General features: G+C 45.7%; 1 protein-coding gene across 1 annotated transcript in view; it reads left to right on the top strand.

The window, feature by feature from the left end:
- The first annotated feature begins 465 nt into the window (after nt 1-465).
- rin1b (Ras and Rab interactor 1b) overlaps nt 466-12,517 on the top strand; it is a 14,602-nt gene continuing 2,550 nt past the window's right edge. Inside the window, exons 1-10 of the mRNA XM_056442959.1 lie at nt 466-609; nt 1,006-1,120; nt 1,221-1,293; nt 3,604-3,695; nt 4,406-4,563; nt 5,048-5,338; nt 5,778-6,348; nt 9,980-10,288; nt 10,940-11,071; nt 11,853-12,022. Of these exons, the coding sequence (XP_056298934.1) occupies nt 466-609; nt 1,006-1,120; nt 1,221-1,293; nt 3,604-3,695; nt 4,406-4,563; nt 5,048-5,338; nt 5,778-6,348; nt 9,980-10,288; nt 10,940-11,071; nt 11,853-12,022 (2,055 nt within the window). The remainder of the gene's footprint in view (nt 610-1,005; nt 1,121-1,220; nt 1,294-3,603; nt 3,696-4,405; nt 4,564-5,047; nt 5,339-5,777; nt 6,349-9,979; nt 10,289-10,939; nt 11,072-11,852; nt 12,023-12,517) is intronic.

Below are 12,517 nucleotides of genomic sequence, written 5' to 3'. Positions count from 1 at the left end.
TACGTATATACACTACCGTTCAAAAGTTTGGGGTCACTTAAAAATGTCTTTATTTTTCAAAGAAAAGCACTGTTTTTTCAATAAAGATAACATTAATCAAAAATACACTCTATACATTGTTAATGTGGTAAATGACTATTCTAGGTGGAAACGTCTGGTTTCTAATGAAATATCTCCATAGGTGTATAGAGGCCCATTTCCATCAACTATCACTCCAGTGTTCTAATGGTACATTGTGTTTGCTAATCGCCTTAGAAGACTAATGTCTGACTGGTGTAATAAATATCATTTATTCACTTTACTCATTGACAAAAATATACAAAAAGAAAACACGAGAGCGTCACAAAGACCTCGTGGACACACATTAGTCAGTGTGAAATACAGATTTCATTGCAAAGCTTCAAACAGACAGACACCCGTCTGCCGGTGGTTGAATATTCAACGTGAACATCTTGTGTGTTTCAGATGCAGGAGGTGGGCAGCACCCATGGGTGCCCTCGGAGGGTCTTCAGCGTCCTGGACCGCCTGCTGCTCACGCACCCTGTGTGGCTGCAGCTGTCACTCAACCAAGACTCCGCCCTCCACGCCCTGCTCCGGGAGCCCGTCGGGGTACGGACCAATCGGTTACCCCGGTCATGTGACCTCATCGTGTTGAAAGAATACGGGACGATAACGTTTAAAGAAACAAGGAAGGAAAAAAGGGATTTTATCAAGTCAAACTTTCATTTCCCCAACGGTGAAAGCACATAAGAAAGGAATAGTTAAACATTTTTGAGTATGAATATTGGCCTCATTAGTCATCAGTGTCATTTGAACAAAGATAATGGTGTTTTTATTTTATATACAGCTCCTCTGAGTCTTGGACTAATGTTTATGGGATATATTACATTATATTTGCACCATCTGTGCCTCCTCCGGAATAATCTGTGAAGAGAGAATATATTTTTCTTCTTCTTCTTCTTCTTCTTCTTCTTCTTCTTCTTCTTGTTTCTCGGTGGTTTCCAGACCTTTCTGGTGTGTAAGTGCAGCTCCAGCCAGAGGAAGGTGCTGTGTTTGAGAGTGACGGCGGACAAAAGTGCCTCCTCTGTCCAGGAGTGCTTCGTCGGCGAGGAGGACTCCAGTGAGTACGAAACACACACAGACAGACACACACACACACACACACACACACACATACACACAGCGCTGCATTCCTGGGCTTCACACTCTTCCGTCTCCAGCATTTGCCTTGGAGAGCTCGGCGCTCACCTTCCCCGACCTGTGCCGACTGTTGGCCTTCTATTGCATCAGCAGGTGATGCGCACACACACGCACACACACACACACACACACACACACACACACACACACACACACACATGAAACCCAGCGTGACTAAAAGTATGTGACCACACTCTAAAAAAAAAAAAGTTGAGAACTTAAAAAAGTGAGGCAACCAGCTGCAAAGCCTTTTTGAGTTCACTCAACTAAGGGCTAATGTGTTGTGTCAACTTATGATAAGAAGTTCACTCAAAGTGATATCTTAAGTTTGTCAAACGTAACATTACTATTCAGACGTACTTATGTATTTAAGTTAACACTACTTAAAATATTGCATTTGATAGTTACATCTACTCATGTACTTAAGTTCAGAACACTTAAAATATTAAATTGGAGAAACTTTAAATTGTATGTTCTTGATTAAAAACATACATCAACAGCACTTAACATTTTTTGTTGAGAAATGTTTTGTTGAGAGAACTTACTTTTAACTTAAAATGTTTTGTTGAGAGAACTTACTTTTAACTTAAAATGTTTTGTTACTAAATTTCACTGCCCATTATTTGAGTACACTCAACATTCTTTGCAACGTTGCCTTCATTTAAATTAATTAAAAATGTACACCGTTTTCTTTGGAAAAGTCAACAGTTAAAGAAAACAAACTTCTTCAAACACAAAATGTTTATTAACAATAACTAAACATTTGTTTGCATAACTATATGAATTCCAGGTGTCAACACTTGAACATAGACAGCAGAGGGTCAACATCCTTAAAAATCAAAATGGCTGCATAAAGAAAGAAAAAATTCTGTTTTGTGAATCCAAAATCAAGGCCTTGAAACAAGCTTTGGAACATGGTTGTGACAGGTGTGTAGCCGTCACGAGTAGGTTCCCCCCACCTAAAGCACCAATAAGCAACAAGTAGCCAGAGGGATATTCGGTAATAAGGTTTATTCCGACAGCAGACTGTGTCTCTGCTCTCCACGGTCCTCTCATCTCCTGTCTGTCCAGCTCCTTTATGGAGACAGACTCAGATAACCAACACAGATCGTCATCAGCTGGACTGATTACCAATCTGATTACCAATCAGTCCAGCTGATGACAATCAGACACCGTTCCCTGAACCACACCCCCGCTCCACCCACTCTGCAGTATTCCCAATTCAACTCCTTTCACATAAGATTCCTCCGGGTCTGTATTCTACACAAAAACAAGCATACAGAGACTATAATAAATATTCACCGCCTCTTTTAAATTTTCAGTTTTTTTCTTCCCATTCTGTAACAATACAATTTAAAAGTCAAAAGACATTTTTATGCAGATTTAAAAAACTAAAATATACCACTTTCATACAAGAGTCACCTCCTACACATTAGTATTATAGTATTTCAATCTTCATAGTCTGTTAAATTAAATAAATAAATTTAGCAAAATACAGGGAAACATTTGCTCTCACGGTACAGGCTCCCTTTAATTCAATAAGTGACAAAAACCTGAACTGGAGCAAATCTGCCATTAAACAATGGACAATATCCTTCCAAAGCTAATCCATATCTAAATATAATAAACAAACAATTGTATAAAAAACCAATGTATTTTAAACGGGCTAAAGAAAATATTTTTATATTATTTTATTATTTAAAATATAAGATTAAAGTAGTATATATATGTATTTACATATATATATATGTATTTATATATGTATTTGTATATATATATATATGTGTGTGTGTTTACTGACATACATGCGCAGTGGCCTTAGTTACCTCAGCAGATGCCCAAACCACTATATTAAGTTTTCTCAACTTAACATTTTAAGTGGATTCCACTCTTTATTAATGAAATTGACATTTTGAGTTCGTTCAACTTTTTTCAAAGGAATGTTGACTCAACTTAAAAAAATGTGTTAGGACAACACATTTGAAGTTGGGCTTTTTAGAGTGCATGTGGCTGGTCCCCAAAATGTTGAATACAATTCCCAGAAGAGTGGCCGTGTGATAACAACCATGTAGGAGGTGTCCGCATACTTTTGGCCATGCAACACACCTGATGTCATCATATCAGGATCTGGGGGGTTTTGGTGTCTCGTGTCCTCTTTTATTTTGAAGTCCCCCATCTCTCGTGTCTCCCTGCACTTCCTGTCCCAGTGATGTGGGTCCTCTGAGAGGACCGACACTGGGGAATGAGACGAACAGGGTTCAGATACACAGGGAAGGTGCAGGTAATGGACAGGAAGTGCAGGGACACAGGAATTTCAAAATAAAACAGGACACGAGAAGACACAGAAAACTCCCTTCTGCACCCGTCGAGAAGTTTAATTTGATTTCTTTCTCCCGTCGGCAGAGATGTGTTGCCCTTCCCGCTGCAGCTGCCAGAGGCCATCGCTAGAGCCACGACGTACCGGCAGCTGGAGGCCATCTCACACCTGGGACAAGGTACCCGACATCAACCCCCCCCACACACACACACACACACACACACACACACACACACACACACACACACACACACACACACACACACACACACACACACACACACACACACCCACACACACACACACACACACCTCGGGATGAGTTGCAACCCCTTTGGGGACCCTCTGATATTTCATAGAGCATCATCAGCAGGTTCAAAATCACATTTATTTCTCTTGGATCAAATACTCGCTAAACTAATGACGCTCCCCTCCGCCTCAGCGTTTCGTGCTAATTTGCATAAATGCGGTGAAGTCGACACACCGCCGGCGCGTGAACGTCGTCGCCGTGGGCGCGGCGGCTCCTTCGCCCGTACGCGACCGGAAAGAGTGCATGTACCAACAAACGTACGATAACAGCAGAGGAGGAAGCGATCAAAGCGGCGGCTGCCAGCTCGTGTCTATTTTCACCCGGCAGCAGAGGACGAGGTGTGACTTCGAGATGGCGCAAAGTGACACGAATAAGACGCGGCGCCGCGCGGCTCTGACACAAAGGGCTCTTTCTCACCGACGGTTTCTGCAAATTCAACCACGTGTATACAGTAAATTGCTTTTTTGGTTTGATTGCTGTTCAAGAGGCCGGAGAAAGAGGAAGATGAAGGGTTCTGTGTGTTGGCGTTGTTGAACGTGTCGCTTGGGATCCAAACTCTCTGCTTCCCTGCGGACTAGAATTCTGGAGCATGCCGACCGCTTCAGAGATCCAGAACGGACCGGTGGAGCCGGTCGCATCAACCGGCGGCAGCCGGGGTCAGAGGTCGGTGGCCCCGGGTCGACCCGGCAAGCTCTGCTTCATCAACCCGCTCTTCCTACAGCTGGAGGTCAGCATGGTGAGTGGTGAAGGGTGCGTTTAAGGACCCCCGCTGTTTAGGGGTTTTCCCGCATTTTACCGTAATTTAAACCCTATACGTCACAGGTGTCAAACACAAGGCCCGCGGCCCGAATTCGGCCCGCCGCGTCATTTTATGTGGCCCCTGATGGCTTGAAAGACACATGATCACCTTTTCTTAAAGAAATTGAAGAAAAATATCCCGTGCTTTTATTTTGAAGGTCATAATATTAGAGAATTATTTTTCAAGTACAATACTACACTCAAATAAACAATAATCACATGCAAAGAGAGTTAATTAACACTGTTTTAGTAGTTTATACAATATTGAAGTTACACCGGCCCTTTAAGAGGGCGGCCATGATGCTGATGTGGCCCACGTTGGAAAAGTGAGTTTGACACCCCACAGTTTTTAAGTTTAAGCTTCTGAATTCACCCTAATTCTTCTTCTTCTTCTTCTTCTCCTCCTCCTGCAGCAGCAGCAGCAGCCTCAGCTCGCAGTGAACCACAGCGCCTCCAATAAACGCCACCGCTTCAAGTGCAGCATGAGGCTCCGCCTCTCCGAGTCCTCCATGAACCTGTCCCTGGAGGGCGTGGGCTCCTTCTCGCCGCCCTCGTCCTTGGAGCTGCCCGGCGGCTCCGCGGAGAGGCTGCAGAAGGCCGTCGGCATCCCACAGAGGAGGGTCCACCCCGAGGTCGGGGTCCTGAGGAGAACCCCCGCCGTGTCGCCAGGCTCTGTGGACGAGGACGACACGATGTCCGTTCACGCGCCGCAAGTAAACACACGTTTACATCTTTACCTTCGCATTGAAAATGCGGAAGGTTGTGTTTTGATCGCCGTGTATTTATTTATTTGTATGCGTGTTACTCTCATAACTCAAAAAGTATTAAACCGAATCGCATGACATTTTGTGGGATGATTGGTTATTATCCGGGGACCATTTGCTTCGATTTTGGGATCGATCGGGTCAAAGGTCAAGATCAAGGTCATGAAAAGGTCAAAATCTTCTTTTTACCATATAGCGCATTCAATTTGTATCCAATTGGCATGCAACTAATGCCAACATGTTCATAATTCAATGCCCAATCCTGTGATATACGAAGATATGCGCTCTACCGAGTGCCCGTTCTAGTTTCATTTGTCTCTCGGAGCGTTCCTTCGCTTCTCGGAGGACCAAATTAAACTCCAACTGACTCGCTTCTGTCTCAAACAAGGCGTCTGCGAACGCGGCGGCGGCCCCTCAGCCGGACCACCGGGCCGTGGAGGTGGCGGCTCTGGCCCTGGAGCGCCGCCCGGCTCCGTCCCTGGCCGAGCTGGACAGCTGCAGCTCCTTCAGCAGCATGGACGAAGACGAGGACGACGAGGAGGAGGAGGAGGAGGATGCTTCGGACCCAGAGGGCGCGGCGGCCCGGGCCCACGAGGCTCGCTTCTACCCGCGGCCGCCGCTGCTGCGCTCCCGGGGCCGCGGCGGGCTGCACCGCATGAGCGAGGCCTTCGTCTGCTTCTTCGCTCCGGACAAGCGGCTGACGCGCCTCGTGGAGGAGCTGTCCAGGGACCGGCGCTCCGTCTTCGGCGGCATGGTTCAGGACTTCCTGCTGGCGCAGAGGGAGGCGCTCAGATCCATGGCTTCCTCCTCCTCCTCCTCCTCCTCTTCATCATCACCTGTGACCTCCGTGCAGCTCCTGCAGGGTCTGCGCCTCTTTCTGTCTCAGGCCAAGTGCTGCCTGCTGGACAGCGGAGAGCTGGAGCCGCCCGTAGAGACCCTGGTGCCGGAGAACGAGATAGGTAAAGCACACGGGAGGGGAAGGAAGGGAGGGAGGAAGGGAGGGAGGGAGGGAGGAAGGAAGGGAGGAAGGAAGGGAGGGGAAGGAAGGGAGGGAGGAAGGAAGGGAGGAAGGAAGGGAGGATGGGTGGAAGGAAGGGAGGGGAAGGAAGGGAGGGAGGAAGGAAGGGAGGAAGGAAGGGAGGATGGGTGGAAGGAAGGGAGGAAGGGAGGGAGGAAGGAAGGGAGGATGGGTGGAAGGAAGGGTGGGAAGAAGGGAGATGAGGATGGGAGGAAGAAAGGACATAAGGAAGGAAGGAAGGATGGATGGATGGGAGGATGGGAGGAAGGAAGGATGGGAGGAAGGGAAGAAGGGAGGAAGGATAGGAGGAAGGAAGGAAGGAAGGGAGGAAGAAGGTAAGGCAGGACGGATGGGAGGAAGAAAGGAAGAAAGAAAGCAAAGAAGGAAGGATGGGAGGAAGGAACGGAGGAAGGATGGGATGAAGGACGGGAGGAAGGATGGGAGGAAGGAAGAAAGGAAGAAAGGATGGGAGAAAAGAAGGAAGGATGGGAGGGAGGATGGGAGAAAGGATGGGATGAAGGAAGGAAGGAAGGGAGGAAGAAGGTAAGGCAGGATGGATGGGAGGAAGGGTTGTAGGAAAGAAGGATGGGAGGAAGGAAGGGAGGAAGGATGGGATGAAGGATGGGAGGAAGCAAGAAAGGAAGAAAGGATGGGAGAAAAGAAGGAAGGATGGATTGGAGGAAGGAAGGAAGGAAGGCAGGCAGCGGCTGAGCGCTCTTTCTTCACACACACACACATGGTGAATACAGCTGACAGACATCACAAACACATCATGTTTAATTATAGCTCAGACCGTCTCGTCTCGTTTTATAATCTGAATAACACTCATTAAAATAAATGAGTAAGTTTAGCTGCAGAAGACGATCACATGGCGAGCCTCAAGCGATCTGATTGGTCGATCCAACTTGCTGTCTGAGGTCGACGCAGCAGAAACCAACTCCAGCTTCATGCAGCCATTAGTTAAAATGTATTCATCCTCTAAAGTATATCTTGTTCTAAAGTCTTTCCAATTCAAGTAAATGAATTGTAATTGGAGAACTTTACACACTTTAAATAACAATTTAGCATCGAGCTGATTGTCGTTCCTGAGCTCCTGAACCTCGAGAACATTTCTCTCTGCATCATTTGGTTTGTTGTGATTATAAAACTGATGAATGGAGTTCAGGAGCAGCGACGTTCCTCCTGGAGCCTCCTTCACGGCTCACATGTTGTTATTCATTATAAACCGCGTCAGTAAAGCTGAACTCAACCCGCCGCATTCAACGTGTGATTCTTCTCGTTGTTGTGGAGACGTTCGTTTCTCTCTTTCTTTTCTTTCTTTCGTTTTGGGCTCTTTGTGTGTCTGAGTGGTTTCAGGTCCGTGACGACGACGGCTGAGGCATCAGGGGAGAGCGCTCGGCCGCTACCTTCCTTCCTTCCTTCCTTGCTCCTATCCTTTATTCCTTCCGTCCTTCCTTTCTCCCATCAGTCATCCCATCCTTCCTCCCAGCTTTCCTTCCTCCCATCCATCCTTACTTCCATCCTTCCTTCTTTTCTCCTATATTTCCTTCCTTCCTTCCACCCATCCTTCATCCCATCCTCCCATCCTTCATCCCATCCTTCCTCCCTTCTTTCCTCCCATCCATCATCCCATCCTTCCTCCCTTCTTTCCTCCCATCCATCCTCCCTTCCTTCCATACTTCCTTCCTTCCTCCCATCCATCCTTCCTTCCATACTTCCATCCTTCCTTCCTTCCTCCCATCCTTCGTTTTTTCCTTCCTTTCTTCCTCCCATCCTTCCTTCCTCCCATCCTACCTTCCTTACTCCTATCCTTCCTTCCTCCCATCCTCCCATCCTTCATTCCTCCCATCCGTCCTTCCTTCCTCCCATCCTTCCTTCCTTCCTCCCATCCTTCATACCTTCCTCTCATCCTTCATCCCATCCTTCCTCCCTTCTTTCCTCCCATCCATCATCCCATCCTTCCTCCCTTCTTTCCTCCCATCCATCCTCCCTTCCTTCCATACTTCATTCCTTCCTCCCATCCTTCCTTCCTCCCATCCATCCTTCCTTCCTTCCTCCCATCCTTCGTTTTTTCCTTCCTTTCTTCCTCCCATCCTTCCTTCCTCCCATCCCTCCTTCCTTCCTCCCATCCTTCGTTTTTTCCTTCCTTTCTTCCTCCCATCCTTCCTTCCATCCCTCCTTCCTTCCTTCCTCCCATCCTTCCTTCCTTCCTCCCATCCTCCCATCCTTCCTTCCTTCCTCCCATCCTCCCATCCTTCCTTCCTTCCTCCCATCCTTCCTTCCTGTGCTCTGTTTCTCATTTATCTCTCGTTGCGTCGGTGGGAGGCATTTGCATTTTGTTCTTTTTTTTCCTTTCTCCCCCTCGTTTATCATAAAAAGATATCACAGTCCCACGCTCACTTGAGGAGCAGCACGATTCAGGGGAGGGAGGGAGGGAGGGAGGGAGGGAGGGAAATAAGCAGGATGCTTTGAGAAATGTAATCAGTTACCGGTCGATGAGCAATAGCCGAAACAGTGATTCCTCGGCGGTGAGTTACTGGTCGGTAACTAACGAGGCTGTAATCCATGTAATCTGTTACTGTAAAGAGCTGGTAAAAGAGAGAGGGATGAGGGAGGTAGAGAAACAGAGCATGGAGGGTGGGAATGATTAATCACAAGGGGGAATGATATCGTAAGTTAGATGGGGGGGGGGGGGGGAGGGGGGGGGTTACATAGGAGGGTAACATGAGAGATGGAGAGGAGGATTGATGATGAGTGGAAAACAGTGTGCGCTGGAGAATTGGTACCAACTTAGTGTGTGTGTGTGTGTGTGTGTGTTTCCACGTGTGAGAGCATGCATGTGTAACATATTCCCAAAGTTCTTTTGTTTTACACCTCACTGTAAAATAAAACTGTCTCACCAGGATGTTATTATTACGATTAATATTATTGTAATTATCATTATTATTATTATACATATTATAATAATAAGAATTATTATTATTATACATTCTTATTTAATTAGTATTTATTAATTAATTAATATTATTATTAATTTAAATGTAATTTAATTATTTATTATTATTATTATTATATTAGCTTTTCAGTTGTCAGAGTACTGTAGGATTTTCACACTTTGTGATTTAAAGACACAGAATATTAACAATATGATGCAATACAGCAGTAATAAAAGTTATAAAGTTTACTCAGAGTATTCTGCTGCTTTACTTTACTCTTCATTATTTCTCCTGTGTTTTATCAGATGGTAAAAACCCAATTTAATCACACGTGCCATCTATTAGACACCCGGTGCCCTCCACAGCAGAAACAATGTCCTCTGTGTGTTTATGTTTATAATAAATGTCTAAAGAGAGGAAGAGCGCCCTCCTCTTCCATCACTCGGCCTAATAATAATGCCACAGCACACCTCTCTGGGCGTCTTGCCAACGCCTCTAGATATGCAGACACGTCTCTCCACCTGCAAATCAAATAAATACACAAATGCACGAGCAACTCCGTTGGCGGGAAGAAGAAAGAAAAAAACCGCCTCACACAACCAACACCCCCCCCCCCCGCCCCCCCTGTGTCCTCAGACCTGGCGCTGGAGCGGGCCATGTTCTCCTGCGTGCTCCGGCCTCTGAGGTCCCACCTGGAGAAAGCTCTGGCGGCGTCCCACGAGCGTGACGGCAGCAGCCGGCGGCTGGCCCGGAACCTGCTGCGCCTGAAGGGCGACGCCGCCATGGAGCGGCTCGGCGTGCGGACGGGCGTCCCCGACGGCCGCGAGGTGGAGCGCGTGAAGCAGAAGCTGGTCCTGATGCGGCGGACGCACTCGCCCATCGACAAGGTGCTGCTGCTGCTCCAGGTGTGCAAGTGCGTGCACAAGGCCATGGGCTCCCTGCACGGTGAGAACCACTTTTGGGGATTTTCAAAATAAAACTCTGGATCTTCCACTGGAAATGTCCCGCTGTGGCCGCGGTGCGTTCAAAGACGCTCGATGTGCTGCTCCAGGGCTTCTGTGTAAAAGGAATAGAGGTCAACGAGGCGAGAGCTGCACACTTCAGACTGTGTGTGTGTGTGTGTGTGTGTGTGTGTGTGTGTGTGTGGATCTGGATCATGGTCCATGCCAACCACCAACTATTCACACACTCTGTCATACTTTTTTCTTTTCCTGTGAAAGGTTTTTTTCTATTTCTTGGGAGTCTTTCCTGATCCGATGTGAGGTCAAAGGTCAGGGATGTCGTGTGTGTACAGGTTGTAAAGCCCTCTGAGGCCATTTCTTTATTTGTGATATCGGGCGATACCAAATAGACTGAATTTATTTGAATTGAATGCACCAATTGAATATTTAAGTAACTTCTTTTATATTGCTACTAAGATGACATTTGCTTTTGAGGCTTATAACTCCATTTAAGAAGAATGAAAAACTGTTTTTTTAAACCAAAAATACCTTTTTCTTTTGTCATTTTCTGTCCATACAAACTGTTTTCGAATGTCTAAATAATAAAACAAAAGATGTCTCACTCTTAAACGTCCTCTGGTTCGTTTCTTTCCAGGACAGGAAGTGAGCTGGGAAGACTTCCTGCCGTCGTTGTCTTACGTGATGGTCGAGTGCAACAGGCCTCACGTCCTGCTGGAGGTGGAGTACATGATGGAGCTGCTGGAGCCCTCCTGGCTCGGAGGAGAGGGTACAACCTCAACCGCTGATGTCGCGACCTTGACTCCTCATGATACGACCTTGACTCCTCATGCTATGACCTTGACTCTTACCTTTCACTTGTGCCAGTATTCTCACAGTAGATGTTCAGAGACAGACATTCATGTGTTCATTTATTGTGCCACACACTTTTACTCTATTGCTATTTAACTGTTTACATTTTGCCGATTTAGGCCTAAAAATGGATCATAATTATTTATAATAATAACTGATTATTACCTTTTTTCTTTACTCAGTCTCCTACACTTGGCCAGTTCCTTGGCTGCAACTCAAGATTTATTTTTTCTCCGATTAATCTTCCGTTGGTTTTCTCGATTCTTTTATTAATAATGTGTGAAATTGACAGAAAATAGTGACAATTTACCAAAATCTATACATACAACAGCCTAAAAAGCAAAATATATGGAATTATATATAATTTACTATCATAGAAAACTAAGAAATCCAGCATATCATTTTGTTTTTCTTCAGAAAAAATTATTAATTATTTCTTGATTCATTTTCTCATTACATGACCTCATTAATAAATTCACATCTAGATGTTAAACACCTGAAACTAAAACAAATACAGTCATTACATATCCAACTATCAAAAACACAGCTGTATTTTCTTCTAAATCGTTTTACCTGAGACTATTTTTGCTGTTATTTAAAGCGACTAGAAGCTATACGCTCTGTGTGTGTGTGTGTGTGTGTGTGTGTGTGTGTGTGTGTGTGTGTGTGTGTGTGTGTGTGTGTGTGTGTGCTTCCAGGTGGGTACTACCTGACCAGTGTGTACGCCAGCCTGTGCCTGATCCAGAGCCTGGACGGGGACCGGCCCCTCTCGGGCTGCCTGACCCCGGAGGCCCAGGAGGCCCTGAAGGAGTGGAGCTCCAGACGGAGCCGCGAGGCCCAGAGGCAGCAGGAGGAGCAGCAGAGCCAGGTACCAGGTGTTGCTGTTGACAACCGCTCGTAGGGTCCTGTGTGGGTTTGTCACACATCTCAACGCTCTCCTACTATTAATGCTCCGGCGCGGCGATGCAGATGAACCCAAAATGTGTGTGTGCGGCTCGAAGCGCCCGGTAATAGAACGTGATTGACGGCTCTTCGTACGCTCCTTCATTGCAGATTTCGCACCTTATAAAATATCTCGGAGCAGGCTGCGTGTTTCTAAATACCTGCTCGATCGATCAAGGTCACAATGATAAGAATTTTGACTTAAGAATGTTGCAGCTGAAATGTGGATGAATTAAATTTCTAGTTATAACTGTAAAAAAAAAAAATCTTAAAAGTGGTCTTCAAATGTTTGAGTCTTTATAATAGATCGGATCTCATTCACAATTTATATACATATATGTATATATATTATATATTTATATATTTATATATAAATATATATATTTATTTATATTATATATTTATTTATATGTATATATAT

The sequence above is a fragment of the Pseudoliparis swirei genome, chromosome 21 (genome assembly GCF_029220125.1).
Source record: "Pseudoliparis swirei isolate HS2019 ecotype Mariana Trench chromosome 21, NWPU_hadal_v1, whole genome shotgun sequence".
Lineage (NCBI taxonomy): Eukaryota > Metazoa > Chordata > Actinopteri > Perciformes > Liparidae > Pseudoliparis > Pseudoliparis swirei.
This window is presented reverse-complemented; position numbering and strand designations above follow the sequence as displayed.